This window comes from Zonotrichia leucophrys, chromosome 3, assembly GCF_028769735.1.
Source record: "Zonotrichia leucophrys gambelii isolate GWCS_2022_RI chromosome 3, RI_Zleu_2.0, whole genome shotgun sequence".
Classification (NCBI taxonomy): Eukaryota; Metazoa; Chordata; class Aves; order Passeriformes; family Passerellidae; genus Zonotrichia; species Zonotrichia leucophrys.
In genome coordinates this window covers 61,253,530-61,273,356 of record NC_088172.1, presented here as the reverse complement: position 1 = coordinate 61,273,356, position 19,827 = coordinate 61,253,530, and the positions used below count along the sequence as shown (strand labels likewise).

At 33.9% G+C, this 19,827-nt stretch overlaps 1 protein-coding gene across 15 annotated transcripts in view; it reads left to right on the top strand.

Annotated features, from left to right (window-relative positions):
• RYR2 (ryanodine receptor 2) overlaps window positions 1-19,827 on the top strand; it is a 383,167-nt gene that overhangs the window by 301,801 nt on the left and 61,539 nt on the right. For all 15 annotated transcript variants that reach the window (XR_010439574.1, XR_010439573.1, XM_064708448.1 and 12 more), the window contains 11 exons: window positions 261-499; window positions 2,665-2,746; window positions 4,795-4,925; window positions 6,658-6,978; window positions 8,345-8,585; window positions 8,995-9,082; window positions 10,119-10,211; window positions 10,592-10,762; window positions 11,734-11,793; window positions 15,891-16,025; window positions 19,188-19,300. Coding sequence is in view for 13 of the 15 variants with exons in the window: in XM_064708448.1 (XP_064564518.1) it covers window positions 261-499; window positions 2,665-2,746; window positions 4,795-4,925; window positions 6,658-6,978; window positions 8,345-8,585; window positions 8,995-9,082; window positions 10,119-10,211; window positions 10,592-10,762; window positions 11,734-11,793; window positions 15,891-16,025; window positions 19,188-19,300 (1,674 nt within the window). In the remaining 2 variants the exon portion in view is untranslated. The remainder of the gene's footprint in view (window positions 1-260; window positions 500-2,664; window positions 2,747-4,794; window positions 4,926-6,657; window positions 6,979-8,344; window positions 8,586-8,994; window positions 9,083-10,118; window positions 10,212-10,591; window positions 10,763-11,733; window positions 11,794-15,890; window positions 16,026-19,187; window positions 19,301-19,827) is intronic.

The following is a 19,827-nucleotide window of genomic DNA, read 5'->3' as shown; positions in this document are numbered from 1 at the left end:
TTTCCTCTCTGAAGGAAAATAAATTCTGAAGGACCGTTTGCTTGGCAGGAAAACAGATAAAGTATCCTTGTGTTCTGCAGAATACCTGTGAAACTTGTTTTCAGTCAGTTATTCTGCTCTGAGGAGATTTTACAATGTTAAAAGATGAAATATTTTTTTTCAGATCTCAATTATCTATTTCATATAATCCAAGACTAAGCTTTCTTCCATGCTTGTATAACATAATATTCTTTTTCATTCTTTTTGCATGATATAAATAGGACTGTGATGAAGACTGGTCTGGAATCTGTTAGGATGGCATTGAGAGCATTTTTGGACAATGCTGCTGAGGATCTGGAGAAAACTATGGAAAATCTTAAGCAAGGCCAGTTTACACACAGCAGAAACCAGCCAAAAGGAGTTACACAAATCATTAATTATACCACAGTTGCTCTCCTGCCAGTGCTATCTTCATTATTTGAGCATATTGGACAGCACCAGTTTGGGGAAGATTTGATATGTATGTATCATATTATCATATATATATATATGCAGAATGTCTATGCCATTAAAATATCTATAATGTCATGCAGTAAGCGTTACTAGACTCTCAATATTATTAAAGAAGGACAAATCCTGTGTCATTTTGACAAAATTTTTATTGATTTAATCAAACATTTGCAACAATTGACCAAAAACAGTCTGCAGGTTTTAGTGGACTCTGAATAAATATTGAAGCAGATGTGTCCATGATTACAAAGTCAGAAGGATCAATTTTGTTTATAACTTTATCATATATCTACTGTGACTTTCTTCATGTGTGAGAATTCATTTTGTGTAAGTTACTTTGTCTTACTCCATCTGTAAATACTACAAGAATGGTGTTGCACCATCATGCATGCACCTCAGTTCAGTTTAGAGGGGAATCTGAGTGGCTTCTTAAATTCTGACAATTCTAGGGAAAAGGGAGAAGTGGAAGGAGATCCTGAAGGATTCAGACACCAGAGAAGGGAGTGTATATGAAAGTCTGGATGTAGGATTTCTGTAAATGTTCATATTGTAGTGGATTCAATGGTCCTTTATTCCCCCGAACCAAAAATTTTGCAGCCTGAGAACAAAAATTACATTTTATATATTTCAGGAACTCACAGAAGTATTACTGTCCAGATGGCACTAAAGGGGGAAATCCTACCCTGCATAGCTAACTCTGTGACTCAGTTATGAAAATCCATGAGAAGTACTTGGAGGAACAGAATACCGAGTTACATTTTTCTCTTTTTAGAACGTGTAAAAAGTATAATTTAAAGTAGCCTTAAAAGAACTCTTCAAAAATTTGGACTTGAATTCATGGATTTGAAAGTAATGAGATGTAAACATCCACTTATTTTATTGAGCTATTTCTGTAAAATTCCAGAGACTTTGATGGTATCCAGAAAAAGTAATTTGTTCATCATAAACCACTTTTTCAGTCATCAACGTGTTCATGCTTTGTATAATTTTTGGTCTCTGGTATCTCATGTTTGGGAATTTAATATTTAGCTTTGAATTCTTTATCACTTAGGTTGGTGTTCTTAATCAGCTATTCTACATACATTGGACTGGTGTAAAACACCAAATTTAGAATTCATGAACTGGGAAAGAATAATTATTTAAAATAGGGCCTATTTATTTTGTCCAGAGCACAGTGGAAAGACTAATTTTTCTTACACACAACTTCTCTCTACATTTTGTTAAGAGTAAGATTTATCTTATTTGTACAAGCATCTTGACTTGGTGCTTGTACCTGAGAGTACTGGTTAGAGTATACTCCATGGGTGGGTCATGTGCCTGAGGTTGCTATTACAATGTAAAAAACACTGAACTCTTGAGATGATCTGAACTCAAATCACAGTACAATAAAGGGCCGGGCTTGTAGCTTTGATACAATATCTTGTAGGCTCTCCCAGCCCATGCAGTCTTACCTTGTTTTACTCACAATATTTCATTAATTGCATGTTGAGGGATGAAATTAGCGTTGTAGGAGAGACTGCAAAAGATATCTCAGGCAAGAATGTATGGGAGTGTTGTCCTTCTTGATGGTACTTACACTTGTTGCACTGTTACTGCAGAGTGCATTACAAAAGCATTTTTCCAAATAGTTGTTTAGGTTACTCTTACAGATTTATGACTGAATTACTTGATAATGTTAAAACATCTTTTGGTGAAGTATTCGTATGGAATGAATAATTATTTATTGTTTTTAATCCTTTGTAAGTTTAAAGTGTAAATTAAGTACATGCTATTATCTGCTATCAGTGCCTAAATGAAAAAAAAAATAAACTGTTATTAAAATAATTAAATATCTGTTTAACAGAATTGCCTTTATTTTGCACAGAGGTATTCTGTTTGTAAAGGTGTCATGTGTGAAGAGTTGGTATGCCATTAATTTAATAAAATTAATCTACTAGTGGAATAGGTTTACTATTTTACATATTAACATGATATTTAAGTAAATGGAAATTTTGAGAAAAAGTATAACACTTGGACATCCAAAGACTTTGTATTTAGTGGGTAATTTCTGTGGATTGCATTTGTTAGCTTAATATTTATAATTCCGTTATTATCTGAAGTAATTTATTTTAATTCTTTGGGAATGTATTGCAAAGAAAAATCTCTTTGTAAATATAGTTTTCTTCTTCTCTTTAGTGGAAGATGTTCAGGTCTCTTGTTACAGAATATTGGCCAGTTTATATGCTCTAGGAACCAGCAAGAGTATCTATGTTGAGAGGTAAGCAGGAAAATAATTCTTCTGGTTTTAATATTTGCATTTATATTTAGCATTATCAATTTTCAGTTCAGAAATTAATATAGAAGGGTATTATTGGAAAGCTATCTTGAAAGAAAATATAGATGTGCTCAGATGTTAAGTGGAATGCAAATCCATGTACTATAATATGTTTGAAATATTGCATTATTTGTTTTTCAAAATACTTTTCCTAATTAAAATAAAAATTAAAAATAATATTACCTGACTTTATAATGAACAGCACTTGATTTAAGGGTTAACTAAAGTATTGTAAAATTATGTCATTCAGCTCGGGAGTTGTTATATTCTTCCATCTATAATGTGTAATTGTGATGTATATTTTTTTCTCATTACCCTAAATTTAATTTTGTCACTTGTAAAATGCTATTTGTTTTCTAGCTGTTACCCAGGTAAATGAGGCATTGCAATTGCTGTTTTATACATCTCTGTATCTGCTAACCTCCTTCCAAGTTGCATTTGGTCTTTGTAAGCCATGTTTGATCATAAAATAGAGACACCTAGAAAAATTCAAATTTTAAAACGGAAGAGTTGCACTGCAGTGGCTAGCACTGTTCTGAAGGCATCTAAACAGAACGCATTAATTTCAGATATTGGCAGCAGCAGTCTAGGAAGTTCAGTCTAGGAAGTGACACTCTTGAGCAGATCCACCTGTGCATAACTCCAGAGCAGCCCATGACATACCCTTGCTTACTTGGTGGTGGTATCACAGGCAACTGTATGAAAAATTGTTGGGACCAAAATTTAAGTAAAGAAACACCCCAAATATGTGGAAAATCAGGTCTCCTTGATTTCATTAAGGACATAAAATTAATTTATTTTGCCGTTTGGCAAATAAAGGATATAGGATTTCTTTTGAAGACAAAATATATCAGTGTAACCAATAATTTTTGTGTATGATTGTCTGCCACCAAAATCGAAAATCATATGCTGTTCTCAGGTGTTTGATGGATGTATGTTGTGCTTATGAAGACCTAATGAAAAGGGGGAAAAAAGGAAGGAGAAAACAGTATGAGTGATAATGGGAATGAAGTTAGATTTAACAAAATCAAGTTTAATCAGTTAGATCTATAAAGAATAAAATCTTCAAGACCTAGATAAACTGTAGACCCAGGATGAACCTTGTTAAATCACAAGATCAGTTTTGAGATATTTTTTTCCTTTTAACTTGAAATTTCATGTTTCTCCTGAGTTGAAATTCTCTTGAATTTCTGTCACATGTGTGATTTGGTCTCAGCTAGGGATTTCTCACCTTTCTAAATTCTGCTGTGATCAATTAAACTGAAAATTAGAAAGACTAATATAGCTGTCATGTGAAGAACCCAAGTGAAGTGACAGGGAGGGCATCACTTACTTCTTCCGAGAAACAAGCTTTTAAAAATTTTGACACACAAAGAATTTTGATTATCAAATAAATGTCATATAGTTGAAGATATTAAAGCAATGGCTTTGTGAGAAAATTTCAGAGCTCTTGATCATTAGAAACAATTTTCCACTAACAGAAGAACTTGAGTTTCATACTAGACTAAGCATAAAAGTGATTATCATTATTTCTTAAGTGAAAGTGAAATATCACTTAGATAAAATGATAGTTGATTTTGTTCTCTTGTTCTATCTAGTAGCTTTTTCTTATTACTAGGGATTATACAGTCAGTAAAGTTTACAAGAAAGTAATAGAACAGAAGGCATTTTTATAATTACTTTGGTCTCCCCTGTATGTTTTTCATTTTCTATAAGCTGTGTAGGCCACCTTTGAGATTTTATGTCTTTACATATCATTCATATATTAGCAGAGGGTTGCTAGACTTCTTTTCCAGTTACATGTTCTTGTGTTGATGATCCCAGTAATGTCGTGGCTTCTCTTTGAAATGCATTGATCTCAGAACAGAACCCCAAGGTGTGGTCAGTCAGTACTTACCAGCTGACTCCACTGGTGGTCCCTTCCAACCTTACCCATTCTGTGGCTCTGTGATCAAGGACGTGTGTCACTAATGGTCTTTGTTAATTCACAGGCAACGATCAGCACTAGGAGAGTGCTTGGCTGCTTTCTCAGGGGCATTTCCAGTGGCTTTTTTGGAAACTCATTTGAACAAACATAATATCTACTCAATCTACAATACCAAGAATGCAAGAGATAGAGCAGGTATCTTCAGAAACTGACATCATGGTTATGAAAACATGATTTCACTATAAACGCTGCTTGCCTTAAGATGTGTGATTTTGCATACATTTTATAATGAAAGAATTTTCTTGTAATTTCATGGATTAATTTATTTTCTAAATCTTTCTTTCTAAATCAATTTTCTAATCAATTTATTTTCTCAGTCTGGTAAAACTGATCATTATATGTTCCTAATGCTACTGATATGTTAATTTTGAGATACCATTCTCAAAATACCTCTTTGGAATTTAATTAATGAAGAGACTGCACATTTTTAGTACCTCAGATATTCTATATTTGATCATAAAATTAAGCATTCTTGTCAGGAGCTTTGGTTCCTCAGTTTATATAAACAGTTTTGGGTCCCTGAAACATGCTTGCAACTGAAGAAAAATGGCTTTGCTGTATTAATTACATATTATGCCCTTATAAATTAAAAAAATAGCGACTAGTATGTAGATTGGTTGTAATTTTGTTTGCCATAAAGGGCAGTACAGATGTTTTACAGTGACATTATGTATGTTTACTTTACATATATCTTTTTATTCCATTCTTGATGTTTCTTATGCTGAACCATGATTGTTGAATAAGGTCACATGCACAAAGTATTCCTGAAATAAATAGAAGTTGCAGTAGAATTTCACCAACTCTGCATATATGCTGAGTCTGTATCATCTTACAGATACACAGAGATGACAGTGTATGTTCGTGTAAGATGTCAGTTTATAATGGCAACAATTTTATAACTTCACCTTTATTTTTTAAAAAAGGGAGCATAACTGATTTTTTCTCCAAGGAGCTCTAGTATCCAAACTTTAAAATATCTACAATTGTGCATGCTTACTATTTACATATACAGTCCACTCTACTGTCATGACTTTTAACAGAAATTTGAATGTTTTGTCCAAAATTGCATAATCTTTAAGGAGACTGTGTGATGTCAGTGTAAAATATATTTGCTCTAAATAGGAGAAGATACTGCTTGGCAAAAAAGACAACAAGGAGTTGTGGGATGCTGGTAGAGACACTTGTATTCACAAGTTGCAGGCTAAATTTTTTGCTCTATAGATACCTGTGTATGTCATGGTATGTGTCTGTATGTTAAACATTCAGGAGCTACAGACTGTGCTTGAAGAGATTTTTTTGTAGATGAAAGAAACTGCCTCAAAAATCAAGGCAACTGCAGTGCCTTTTCAGAGGAAGGAACTAAAAATTCAAATGAATTTAAAAGTAAACATTTACAATCACATATTCATCTCTAGAATCAGTTTCTCAAATCTGCTCAATATGTTAGGATAGGCAATGGTTTCTGTTCTATTAGAATTCCAGGTCTCACTTGATGTATTGTTGAGAGATATTTCATTGTATCAATTTGTTTTCTCAACAGCAAAACTTACACCGGAAGGGATTTTGAAATTTAAGGTTTATTTTGTATATAGAAAACTGCATCTGATTTCTATGAATTCATTCCACAATATTTACATTGTTGAAGGTTTCATATAGAAATTTTAATTAGAGAACCGTTCATATAAACAGTTTATTGCTCAACAGTATGAAAGGATGTGTTTTTTATTGTTGTGTCGGGTGTGTTTCCTTTGTATCACAAGGATGCAAATGTAAACAGAAAAGAGAAGTTGTACTGAATAGCAGCTGAAGAGAATTGTTCTCCTTTTATGACCTAGTTTATTGACATTTGGTATTTTTTTTTCAACAGTTCTCAATTTGCCAACTAGTGTAGAAGAGGTTTGCCCAAACATTCCTTCCTTGATGAAGCTGATGGAAGAAATAGTGGAACTGGCAGAATCCGGTATTCGTTACACACAAATGCCACATATCATGGAAGTCATACTGCCCATGCTGTGTAGTTACATGTCACACTGGTGGGAGCATGGGCCTGAGAACAATCCTGACAAGGCTGAAATGTGTTGCACAGCCTTGACGTCAGAGCACATGAACACTCTGTTGGGTAACATATTGAAAATCATCTATAACAACCTTGGTATTGATGAAGGAGCCTGGATGAAGAGGTTAGCAGGTAAGATGTGAAAATAAATCAACTATCAAACAAATGTGTGTATATATTCAGAATGTATATACACACACAGAGACTTTGAATCTCTCTGTATTTTCCCTGTTAAAGCTGGAATAGAAGAACACTCATATTTTTACATTTTTAAACAATATAGATCTGGATGAACCAGAAATACCAAGTATAAAGAAAAAACAGTGTAAGCAGTATGCTTTAATCTCTCTATAAGTAATGTAGGAACTACATTAGAACATTTCTTTTTCCATAGAATATACACATGTGCCTTTTGCAGTATATTAAATTCAAGGACTGTAGTATTTTAGCCCCATTTTCATTACATAGCAAATTTTCATTTGCAGGCATTATACAGTTCCTTACTATTCTGTATGAGTGCTGGATCCTTAAAACCTGGGTTTGAAGGCATATATCTAACATATATTCATTACAAAGAAATGTTGAAATTCTCATGTCATTTTAGTAATAGTTACATTGACTATCATCTGGTGAACACTTGAAATTAATTTTAAAACACTTTAATTCTCAGTGTTACAATCTCTGAGGAAAAGTCACTTCAGTGGTGTGCATTCAATTTTTCAATTAGACTTCCTTATGACTTTCCAGTATTTACTGTAGTAGTAATTTTATTCATGGCGACATTCAGAATGCCTAGTGTTTTGAGAATTAGCAATGTAATGCACTCTAAGAATAGGTAGCAACTGCCTAAAATTCTGTATAATTTAATCAGTATGTTACAAATGGTTTGGTACCAATGGGCCCAGTTGAAGTGCTAATTTACATAACTGTTATTATGAGTAGGTTTTCAAAAATCTTGTGCTGACAAGTCTGAAATGAATCAGTTGAATCACTCCCATTTGTGTCTACATACAAGACTTAGTGTGCAGAAGAAATACAGGCAAGATGTTTCCAAGGGTTTTCAAGTAACCAGAGCATGCTTTCCAGCTCCCCTTCGCTCAAGCAAGGTTCAAAGCAGGAGCCAGCAGCTGAGAAAACTTGTGCATGCATTATGTAGCTATATTTGTATCCATCCATACCATTAAACAATTTTGGCATTGCTCAATAAAACTATGCAGTCAAATACCATGCTGACAGAATTCCAGTAAAGAGGTGTTTCAAGTTTTATGATCTTGCAGCCTTAGTCTGTGAAGTTGCAATTTCTGCCCTCAGACAAAGTGAATTGACTTCGTGAAATCCTGACCACATTTAATTCTTGGCAAAACTTCTGCTGATTTCAATGGGGGCAGGATTTGGCTCTGTAGCATAGAAGTAAGTTTCAAGAAAGCGGGAAAAGGTAAAAGATTTTAGTTATATTTTGTGGCCAGGTATATATTATAATATTCATTGCCTTAAATAGTGTTTTCCCAGCCCATCATAAGTAAAGCGAAGCCACAGCTCTTAAAGACACACTTCCTTCCACTGATGGATAAACTAAAGAAAAAGGCAGCAGTGGTTGTATCGGATGAAGAACATCTAAGAGCAGAAGGCAGAGGTGACATGTCGGAGGCTGAACTGCTCATCCTAGATGAGTTCACCACTTTGGCACGGGACCTCTATGCCTTCTACCCTTTGTTGATTAGATTTGTGGACTATAACAGGTATGTGGAGAGGAATAGGTCAATAAATCTCATAAAACCTTCCTTTTTATTGATACCGCCTCTTGTCCCTTGATGTGCCTAGCGCTGAGTTAAAGTGGCTTTTACTCAGTCTGACAATCTTGCAGTTGCTCAAGCTAATGCTTTCTGACTTTTAGGAGGAGCTGGGGGCTTTTTGAGAAGAAAACAAAACAAAATTTCAGTCCAGATCTATTGGATTAGAATTAGGATTGATATTAAAGGACTGTAAGGGTTTGAAATAGGGCATCAAAAAGCCACTGCTACCAGAAAGGATTAAAAGCATATATTATTGATTTTGTTGATTTGTATCCTTGTGAAATGTTGAAAAGTGATTTCAAAGCATTAAGACAATGAGGATTATCCCCTTTTTCACCTTTTTACCAAATTTTAGGGCAAAATGGCTCAAAGAGCCCAATCCTGAAGCAGAAGAGTTGTTCCGCATGGTGGCTGAGGTTTTCATTTACTGGTCAAAATCTCATGTAAGTAATTCCTTGGTAAATACTTTTTTTTAAATGAGGCTTATTAATAGGTAGATCAGTTATTTAGTGGTTGTATTTGTCAAACACATTTAACAACAAATGAAACTGCAGATGGGAAGATATTAATGAGTCATATTTCTAATACTTTTGAAATTGCAGAGAAAATAAGATAATTGGATAGGTTTTTTGTAACATAGTAAATTGATTAAAGATCTTTTTCTTACAGATTCTAGTTTGTAATTTGGGATTTTTTTTAATGTGTTAAACTCATTGCATTTTGTATCCTTACCATTTTTTTCTTTTCAATTATTTTAACCTCATAGCCTTTTTGTAATCACACCTAGTAAGTACTGATACTTCTTAAGTAAAATCTGATTCAGTGAATACTGGAGCACAAAGAATTAAAAACCCAAAAGAATCAAATTGCTTTAAGGCATTGGATCTTTGTATGGACTCTTGTCTATATGAAATGTCTTTATTTGCTATAGTTTCAATTGTCTCATGTCTGGGGAACATGATTCCTTAAAACTTCAGTACTTGTGCCTGAATTTGGCTGTAAGATTTATTATAAACAACACTGTGCACAAAAAGTGATTACACTGTAGGTGGATGCCAGATAATGAAATCACCTGTGTATTCATAATTTCAATATTTTATTTAAGTATTTTCTTGTGTACCTGAATATAGTGGAAGTTTATAATGGGGAAAAATGAATTATTAATTTATTAGTTAGGGAAAACATGTACAATATTTTTATATTGAATTGGAGGAGGGGTGAGATCTTTATCATGTCTTTTTCATAGCTAGAGAAACATTTCCTTCTCTCTGTCACGGAGAAAATCCCCAAACATAGACTACCTGAGTTATGCAATGTAAACGAAGCTGAAATTCAAGGACATTGTTGATCATCTGTTAATTTTTACTGCCCTTGTCTTGTGAATTTTACAGATTTCTACTTAATTTGTACTTTTATTTAAGGTATGTTTAGATAGAGGACTCATATAAATGCTTCTAACTGAGATTCGTGTATTTTCAGAATTTCAAAAGGGAAGAGCAGAACTTTGTGGTACAAAATGAAATCAACAACATGTCTTTTCTTATCAGTGACACCAAATCTAAGATGTCTAAGGTAATCATATAATCATATAGTGTAATCATATTTTTATCTTTGTGAAGGGAAGGAGTAACCAAGATTCCAGAGAGGCAGCTTTTATTTTTTAAATTTTTTTTTGTTTGATTTTTTTAGGGGAGGGGATTTGCTTTAGGTTTTGGTTTTTTGTCTGGTGAAGAAATCTATTGAAAACACTGGGTTGAGACGCAAAACGCAGTCATTTGAGTAACACATTGCAAAATATTGGCAATGTTAAAATGCCTGTTCCCCTGGATCAGGTCACACCTGTACAGGTAATAAGGAAATTGTCAAACCAGTGACAAGTACAAAGTTGCTAGTAGAATTCTTTTATTTGGTATTGGATTTGGTGTCTTTTTAATCTTTACTTTATTCTGCAGGCAGCAGTTTCTGACCAGGAAAGGAAGAAGATGAAGCGAAAAGGGGACCGCTACTCTATGCAGACCTCTCTCATTGTGGCAGCGCTGAAGAGATTGCTTCCAATAGGCCTAAACATTTGTGCTCCTGGAGACCAAGAGCTAATTGCACTGGCCAAAAATCGTTTTAGCATGGTAGGTGCTCTTTTGCACTTCTAAAAGTTAAAAATATTTAGTAATCTAATTTTTTTAGTATTTCACCCTGTGTTCATTCTTACAGCGTGATGCAGAGAATCAAGATTATAATTCTGTTTTATAAGGGCACAGTGGGTGATTATGGTTGATATCTCCATACTTTCCTCATGGCTTAAAACATTTCAATTTGAACATACTTATGATCAGTATGGATGTATTTCAGAATGATCAGGATATGAACAGAGATAGCATTCAATAGTTGAACTAGTTATTTCTTCCTCTTAATGTTTAATGCAAAATAGTGTTTTTTATAGTTTTATGAAGGTTGAATTTGTTTGGAGTTGATCTCTAAAGTCTTTTCTAATCTAGTTGGTTCTGTGACTCTCATAAAATTAAATACTAGCTGTTTCCTAACTTCTGTGCCCAGTATAACTAATTCCTTTTAATCACTCTCATGTGAATGAAAGAATTTCTGTAGGGATAGACTGTTTGAGAAGTGATTCTTTTGGGTATATACTCACAGTGCAATACTTTGATTTTAATTTGGAATATACTCCTTTTCTCAAGCTATAATACTTTATACACTCTAGGGAGTTATAGGACCATTGGACTGCTGAACTGAATCCTATAAAGGATGCTATGAAAGAGCTCTGCAAAAAAAGAGAACTCAAATCATAAAAGGCTGTGTTCATGTTATTGACTTGATTTGGTCAAACTTTCTATGTATGTTAGCAATTTGAATTCAGGCTCACATTTAGTGTGTTGCTGTGAACAAATATGTATGATGCCATCCAGTACTTGATCCTGCAAGCTTGGTTAAGAAAAGGTTTGTCTCTGATATATTTCTCAATCTTTGACATTGTCAGTTTCATGCATCATCTTATGAAGCCCAAGGTTGATATTTATATGAATCATAACGTTTCCTAATTACCTTCCATTCTTAATTTATATGATTTGTAATCTATTGGCAGAAAGACACTGAAGATGAAGTACGAGATGTCATCCGTAGTAATCTTCACCTTCAGGGCAAGGTAATCTATGTGCAGTTTTTAAATTTGATTTTTCTTCCTTTGAATTCATTTGTCGGCGCTGTATAATGGCAACCTGCCTTGGTTCATTAGGATAACTTGTAGTCCCTTATTCTCTTCTGTCAAGTAACTTGTTAATATTAACTATTAAATGTTAGGTCTTTAATGTGTGTTTACGTGCACTGTATACAATGATATATGGCCCTTCAAATCTGTCTCCATTCACACCATTAATACGAAATTGGACGTGCAAGGAAGTTCTATCACTGTTTAAACTGCACCTACTCGTATTTGAGATAAAGTCTGCAAAATGCTCGAAGTTACTTAGTATCAAGTTGAAGTGTAAATGAAAAGAAAGCTGCCATTTTGACATACTCTGTAAAGTCAAAAATCTCCAGTTTTCTCAGTTTGGTTCCTACTTTTCAGCCCTGGGAAAATAAGGCATTTTAGGAAAAAGTATAGATTTCTGTTACTGAATTCCAATTAATGCCAGGTGAATAGCTTTAGGGGAAAAGTCTTGAAATGGCCAGCATAATGGAACTGTTTTATTAATGCTTCAAATAAAGAAAAAGAAGACAGAATATGGAAGTGTAATTAAATTATGCATGTGTCTCTGCTACTGAAGAAAGATGGAATAGTACCAATGGATCTTGCTTTACTTAGGATTGTCCTCTACCGCCTCCCCCTTCCCCATCTTTTATTCAACTCAAGAGAAAACCAAACTATTGTTTTTTGTGCTTATTAAAAGGTCACAGAAGAGTAAATATGATTAGAAAATCTGATCTTTTTTTTCTGAACTGTTATTTAAGAATCATTTAGAAGTCTAGATTCCACTACAATCAGTCCATGGCAGTAATAATTTTTTTTGATGAGCTGGTAGTGGGATGGTTCTTCCTGAATAATATGTGAAGATTAATTTTCTTCTGTCACATTTTCCATATGTCTCTTTTGTGTTAACGACAAAAGTGTTAAATCCAGTAGCTTTAAATTATAGGGTTTGCACATGGAAAAGTTTACTCAAACGCAAAAGATTTGGTTAAATCCTAAAACCTTGAAATACTTATCCTTATATAGCAAATATTGTTATATACTGAGAAGCAGAAAACAAGCAGGCAAAGTACTAGGAAGAAAGCAGTGTTTCTGAATATCTTAATGAGCAACAGTACTTAAACAATGTGATTGCCATGAACATAAAACCTTTGAACATGAGGTGATTTTGTGTATAAACTTCAATACTGTTTTCTTAGTGACAGTGATAGATATTTCTGTTCTGGCATTTTCAGTATGTGCACATTTTAATTTTATGAGCCATGCAGTTACAAGTCTTGCCTAGGATTTCACGTTGCTGTTTAGCACTTACCCTCCTGTTTTAACTTCAGTTTCTGTTTTGTTTCTTCAGTGATATGTTCTGCTGTTAAGAAATTTCTGTCTGTTACTCCTTTGTTGCTGGAAGTCATGATACATCCTAATGCCTTGGTCTGAGCTTTCTCTTCAGAGGCTTCCTATGCTTCAATTAAAATGTTGCACTTGTTTAGTAACTTACATCTTCTGTTTATACCACATGAGAACAAAATTTCTTTTAAATTTCTTAGATTGGTGCAATTTCACAGTGCCTTGATAATTAAGACAAAAGTAATTTTAGCTAATCCAAACTCCACACTGTTGGATTTTCCAATTGTAAACTTTTCATCAGTGACTGTAGAAGTTCCTATTTTTGAATGAATTCCCAGTGGAAGATGAAAATCTGAAAGAGAACGACATAAAACATAGATAACAAAGCTAAACTGCTGCTGTAGTTAGCTTTATTTTACAGCTGTTTACATATTGCTTTAATAACTTTTAAAAGCTCTGATTTAGACCTGTATGTGACAAGTAGTTAACTGCAGACAAAACGGTGATTTATCAGTGACACATTCTAGAGTTAACTCTAAATGTGTGTGGCTAGTTACTTAAAGTATAACATTTAAAGTTAAATTCAGTAATTATGTACAAATTACAATACAATTTATTCCATAATTCTCTGATGTCATTAGGATTCAGTCACTACACAGTCAAGATGATATTTCTTGTTACAAAAAATGATGCCATCATGCATAGACTACCCTTTTGTTGTCTAATTGAATCAGATATAATGGAATGAGGGCCAAATGGTCTTCTAAATTGAAATTATTATTTTCTACTATGAATTAATATGTAACTTAGTTATAGTGGTGTTTGTGTAAAGTGGCTTTCAAAATATGGGAAAAATACTGCTTTTTGAAAGGCTGGTTTGCTTCCAACCATAGAAATATTCTTTCTTTAAATGGTGTTTGCTGTTAACCACTTCTTCTCACAGACACCCAACATTCTGTTATTTACATTTAAGAGCTAAAATGTAATTTATCTAGATTCCTTTTTGGAGTACTACACTGTTAAAGAATCATCCTTCAGAATCTTTAGCGATTAATGTTATGGCGTCTATTTCATGCATTTGTCTACCTTTGTCTACATTTGTCTTCACCCTGTTTCTGTCTTTCCTTTCCTTGCATGCCTGCATGCTGTTACTCAGTACCAAGCCTTTTATTTCAAGAAATTGATGATGAAACTTGCATTCATTTTGACATGGATGAAGCTCAAGTCACCAAAATCTTCTTCCAGCCATTCTAATTCACACCTTGAAATGCCAACTACTCATGCCCTTAGAAAACTACCTATACAAAAAAGCTGTACCTTGATAGAATGTGAGGAGTCCTCAGATCAAAAGACATCTCCACCTGTGATTAAAAAGTCTTTTGTGGACTATCCATTCATGATGATCCAGTCAAATGCTCAAACAAAGACTGTGGATGTGCCAGTTGTTAAGAAATGGAAAAGCCGAAAGGTGGAAGAAATGCCTGCAAAATGTGGCTTTCTAGGTTGTAATAAACTATTAATGAACGACTGTGTAAGTTTTTAATCATTCCTGGAACCTCAGTAAACCTTGTATCATAATATATTTTGAGCAGGTGAATTAGCATTATTGTCTCAGGCACAAATTGAAATCTGGATTCACAAAGAAGTTTCAGACAAGTAAGTGTTGAGTTCAAGCCCTAGAGAAATCTGTATGGTTTGGCCCCTGAGTTCTGTGGCCATCTGGGCCAGTGTGTCTGCAACAGCAGCTGCAGAATCAGGAATGATCACTGGCCACAGTTCTCAGTAAAATGGGTCATCAGTGTCATTGGCACGGTAAATGCTTGCAAAGTGTGTTGCATTAGTCTTGATCAGCAGAAGGACTGGGGAGACACAACAAACCTAAAAGAAAACACCAGTTGTAAAACAGAGAATTACAAGTTAATGAAGTAGAAAAAATGAAATGTAAAGAGAAAAACTTGATAGAAACCGTTTTTCTTCTTACCGTCCTTTACAATTTGTAGGCTGATAAGCAAATGCATCTGAATTTCAGTTTTCCAAATTAACTTCTAATTTTTTATCTATTAATCAGTAAAATGAGGATTTTCTAACGATTAAAGAAAAATTTTAAAATAGATGTAAATAATAGCAATACTACTAATTTCCATGACTGAAAACTAAATAATCCCAACTAATACAGCAACTCTTAGTGTTGTTTCATTTAATAATGGGAAAGGCAGTGTACTGCATTATGTCTATGTACCTCATACTCATTACTTTTCCTCAAATACTGTATTCATTGCTGGTGCCAGTGCTATTTGTTGACCAATGATTTTTTGCTATTTATATGGTTATTAGTGTTTTAGTTCTGTGGGACACGTTACCCATAGAAACTGTGGATATGTCATCTCTGGAAGTATTCAAGGCTGAGTTGGACATGGCTTTGAGAAATCTGCTCTCGTGGAAGGTGTCCTTGTGTATGGCAGAGGGGTTGGGTGTAGATGGCCTTAAAGTTGCCTTCCAACCCAAAACAATTTATGTTTTCTGGAAGCTCTTGCAAAGCATTGCACAAATTAGTCGTGTTCTCACAGTGTAATGGATACTGGATGGGTTATGTAAATGTGTAGGTTAGCTATATAAAGTGTTTCAGTTTACCTTTGAAGCTGTTTCTCTACTAGTTAAGCTGTTTGGAACATCTTGCCTTGGTGACATGTGAAATGTTTCTCCTGCAGCTTGAGGATCCCGCCATTAGATGGCAGATGGCACTTTACAAAGATTTGCCAAACAGGACTGAAGATTCCTCAGATCCAGAGAAGACTGTGGAAAGGGTCCTTGATATAGCTAATGTGCTGTTTCACCTGGAACAGGTTAGACACATTTTACCAATTTCATTGCTTATTAATCTAAATAAAAGTATTCACCCTTTCATTTGTACTTTCGCCTGCTGTATTTAATGTTATAATCTTTTTTCTTTCTTTTGATAGCTACTGTTTACATGCTTAATCCTGTGTTTTGTAGTCCAGGATTATGGTCATATCTGTCTTGCAATGTATTTGCAGCAGCTCCAACAATTTGTTTGGCCAATATGGAAAAGTCATATATTTCTTGCTGCATTCAAGAAACAGCAAAAGCAGGTTGGAGGAATTATTTTTTTCTGAAAAACTCTGTCAGAAACTTTAAGTTGCTTCAGAATCTGGCAAAAAACTCTACTGTATTATTTAATGGTTTTTGCATTAATATATGAGCTTCCCATGTGGCCTGAACTACAGTAACTTTTACTTAAGTAATTATGTCTTTTATTTTGTGTCCTTTCCATATTTTTTAAAATATGAAGTTAAAAAATCTTCTATATGGATACAACTTACAGGTCGAAGACTAGTTGATAAGTTATTTTTGTGACTTTTCTTTGAATTATTAGCTATTATGCACTTTAGATTTATTGTGTTTTTTCCTTTCCTTCCATTTAGTGAAAAAACAGGACATTAACTTGGAAGGTGTTTCTAATGGCAGACATGAATATAGCTGGTTGCAGACTATACGTTACAAACTATCTTCATATAAATATTACTATTTTTTTTTTCTTTTTGAAGAACATTTGAAAATCCAAGGTTCTCTTGTATTCTCATTAGATTAGTTGGTTTCACTCAGAAAGTTTTGCTATCCAATGTCAAGAAGTTTCCTCAGTGTCAGGAACTCACTGGTTCAGTCAATTGGAACCTGAGAGATGTGTGATTGTGCTCTTATACACACTGCAGAAGGTGTGTGGGTGTGAATATGTGTATCCTGTCTGTTGCATCACACAACTCTTCTTCATATAGTTGGCCAGCCTTGATATGGATTTGCTTCAAGTTCAACAGCCTTACACAGTTTGGTAGAAGAGAATAAGGAGGAGTCACTAATTTTTACCTGTTGCTGAATATGCAGGGAGCAAGCAAAAAGGGATAGAAGTATGGAAGTAAATCCTTGTCAATCATGGTTTGCCTCTGAGAGAGAGCAAGAGAGGAGAATGGGTGCTGATTTGAAAGGATATAGGTTTGCTCTGAGGAAAGAAGACTAGAGAAAATCTAGCAATATGAGGGGAGGGAGGGAAAGGTTCTCTCTTCTACCCTGGTTTTATCAAAGTTGACTGAGATGATCCAGCAATAGTACAGAACAGGATGGATTCCCATCCTGATCAACATTTAAGATCAATACTTCTGATCAGACTTAAACAATGACTTGCTGACAAGTTTTCTGCCTTTTTTTTTTTATGGCTGCCTTGCACCTGTTTCTCAGGAACTTTTGTTACTGAAATGGGAAATCTGGTGTCTTTAAAACTTAATGAGTATATGAGCACTGCATCTGTTTTTATGACAGTCTTGAGTAATTCTTTGCTCTTTGCATACAAGTACTCTGTTCTCCATATATACTTTAAATGTTTTCTGTATTGCACCAGCAATGACCAGTCCATTCTTTGTTTTCTTTCCATGCAGACCTAACTTCTTTGTTTTTACTGTTTTCAGAAATCTGCTTGCGTAGGCCGAGGCTATTTCTTTTGGGAAAGTATTGAGGATTTTATAATTGTTTGTGAAGATATTACTAATTACCTAACTTTCATATTTGGATTTGTCTGACTTTTAAATTAGTAGTGCTGGCACTTGTTTTTGTGACTGTAAACATGTTTGCAGTGAATGTTTTTTTGTCCTTCCTCTTGAAAAATAATTTACTTTTCTATTTTAACTTCTAGAAAGAACCTATTTAAGATTGCTCCTATTTAATCTTACAAGTATAATTCTATATTTCACTGAATGGCAGTGTTTTTGTCTGTTTAATTAAATGTTCATTGTTTAACTATTAATATTTTTTTGTATTTCACTAAACTGGATAACCAAATTTGGACTGAATTTTGAGTCTACATAAATATCAGAATTGTCACTGAATTTTTTCATATAATGCTTGATTTTATTGCAAGGGAGAATTAGCAAGACTTTCGGGGTAGAAATGCTAAGTTCCACTGGCTTCTTTGATGCTGTTGTAACACAGAGGAGTGTAGGTGTTTGTAAAAGAAACAAACCACCCATGAAAAACCAAACCACCCCAAAGCTCAACTCCCCTTAACTCTACAACAGCTGCATGGGTTAAATCAAATTATATCATTTTTATGGAAGATGTGTGAAATAAATCACAGAGACTAAATAGGCTGTGGGAAAGGACTGATCTGTAGCACAGGCTGCAGTCATGGTTCCCAGTTACCCAGTCAGGCTATTTACAAATGTATGCAGGTGCTCTTCAGCACCACAGCAATGATTTTCTTGGGATGGAAAAAAGAATAAAAGGTGGAAGAAGAAATCCCAAAGGCATAAAAGATAAAGATGGAGCACAGCCTATTTCATCTCATGCTACTGTAGAGCCAAGATGCAGAAAAAGAATATACTTTAAGACAGAGCTTTAGTTTTCTGAAATGTAGCTAAAGTGCTTTGAAATATTGATGTACATTCTGTGTGTGCTACTTCACAGTAAAGATTTAGTCTTAAGTCTTTGTACTTGACACTCTTTCCTGAAGTTACTTCCTTTTCATCGTAACTGATTATGTTATATTACAAATAAAAGATATTTTTGTATCCACGAAAATTTCTTTAAAAATATTGTCTGAGGCAATGTGAGTACAATTTACCTGTACATGTGTAAAGAGTTACACATAAAAGATGGAATGAAAGAAGGCTCTTTGCATTGAAAGTTAAGGCTTCCTGAGAGATGGCCTTATTGATGATAGTGTGCCATATAAAAGATAGCAAAAGTACAATGAAGTGAAAAAGAATATCTATATTGTACCAAGAAAAGGAGATTTTTGCTTTAAGTTTATTTTCTAAATTCTGATTCTGTGATTTCTCTGAATGCTTGAACTCTGTCTAGAACCTTTTTCTGATCTATTCTTCTTCTGTTGCTTTTCTACTTGATTTATCTGTTAACTAACATTTTTACTAATATTACTGTTTTCTGATGCTAGGGACATTGCCACATTATTTTTCCATGTGTATTTTGTGTAACAGGTTGAGCATCCTCAGCGGTCCAAAAAAGCAGTGTGGCATAAGCTGCTGTCCAAACAGAGAAAAAGAGCAGTAGTGGCCTGCTTTAGAATGGCACCGTTGTATAATCTGCCAAGGTAAGGGCTGTATTGTTCTTTCACAAATCCACTACAGTTTATACAGAGCTATTTGGCAAGCTCAAAAGGAAAAGAAAAAGAAAGCCAGTAATTGATAAACTTGGTATTATAGCTTGTATATTGCTTTATTTATTAGATTTAATTACTTTTCCCCATCTTCTGAAAAGAATAACAAAAAATATAATTTTCAATTTCTAGTTTCAAGTCTAATCCTCAGCTTTAAAAAATGCAATTATTTGAGCACAATCCAAAGTTATCAATTTCTGTTATCTTAATATTTGTATTAAAAAAGATTAAAATATTTTATATATAAATAACATAAAACTCACCAATGTGATAATTTATTTTTTTATTTGTTGCATTTAAATTTCTTTGCAGTTTTATTTATTATCTATTCCTAAATAATTATTACTATGTTTGAGCATCAGTTTTACAAGTTTGTGTGACACAGTCTTAAATAAAACATTTTAATCTAAATTTTCTTTTTAAATGGGTGCTTTGATAGGTTTTAACATAGAAATTTTTCT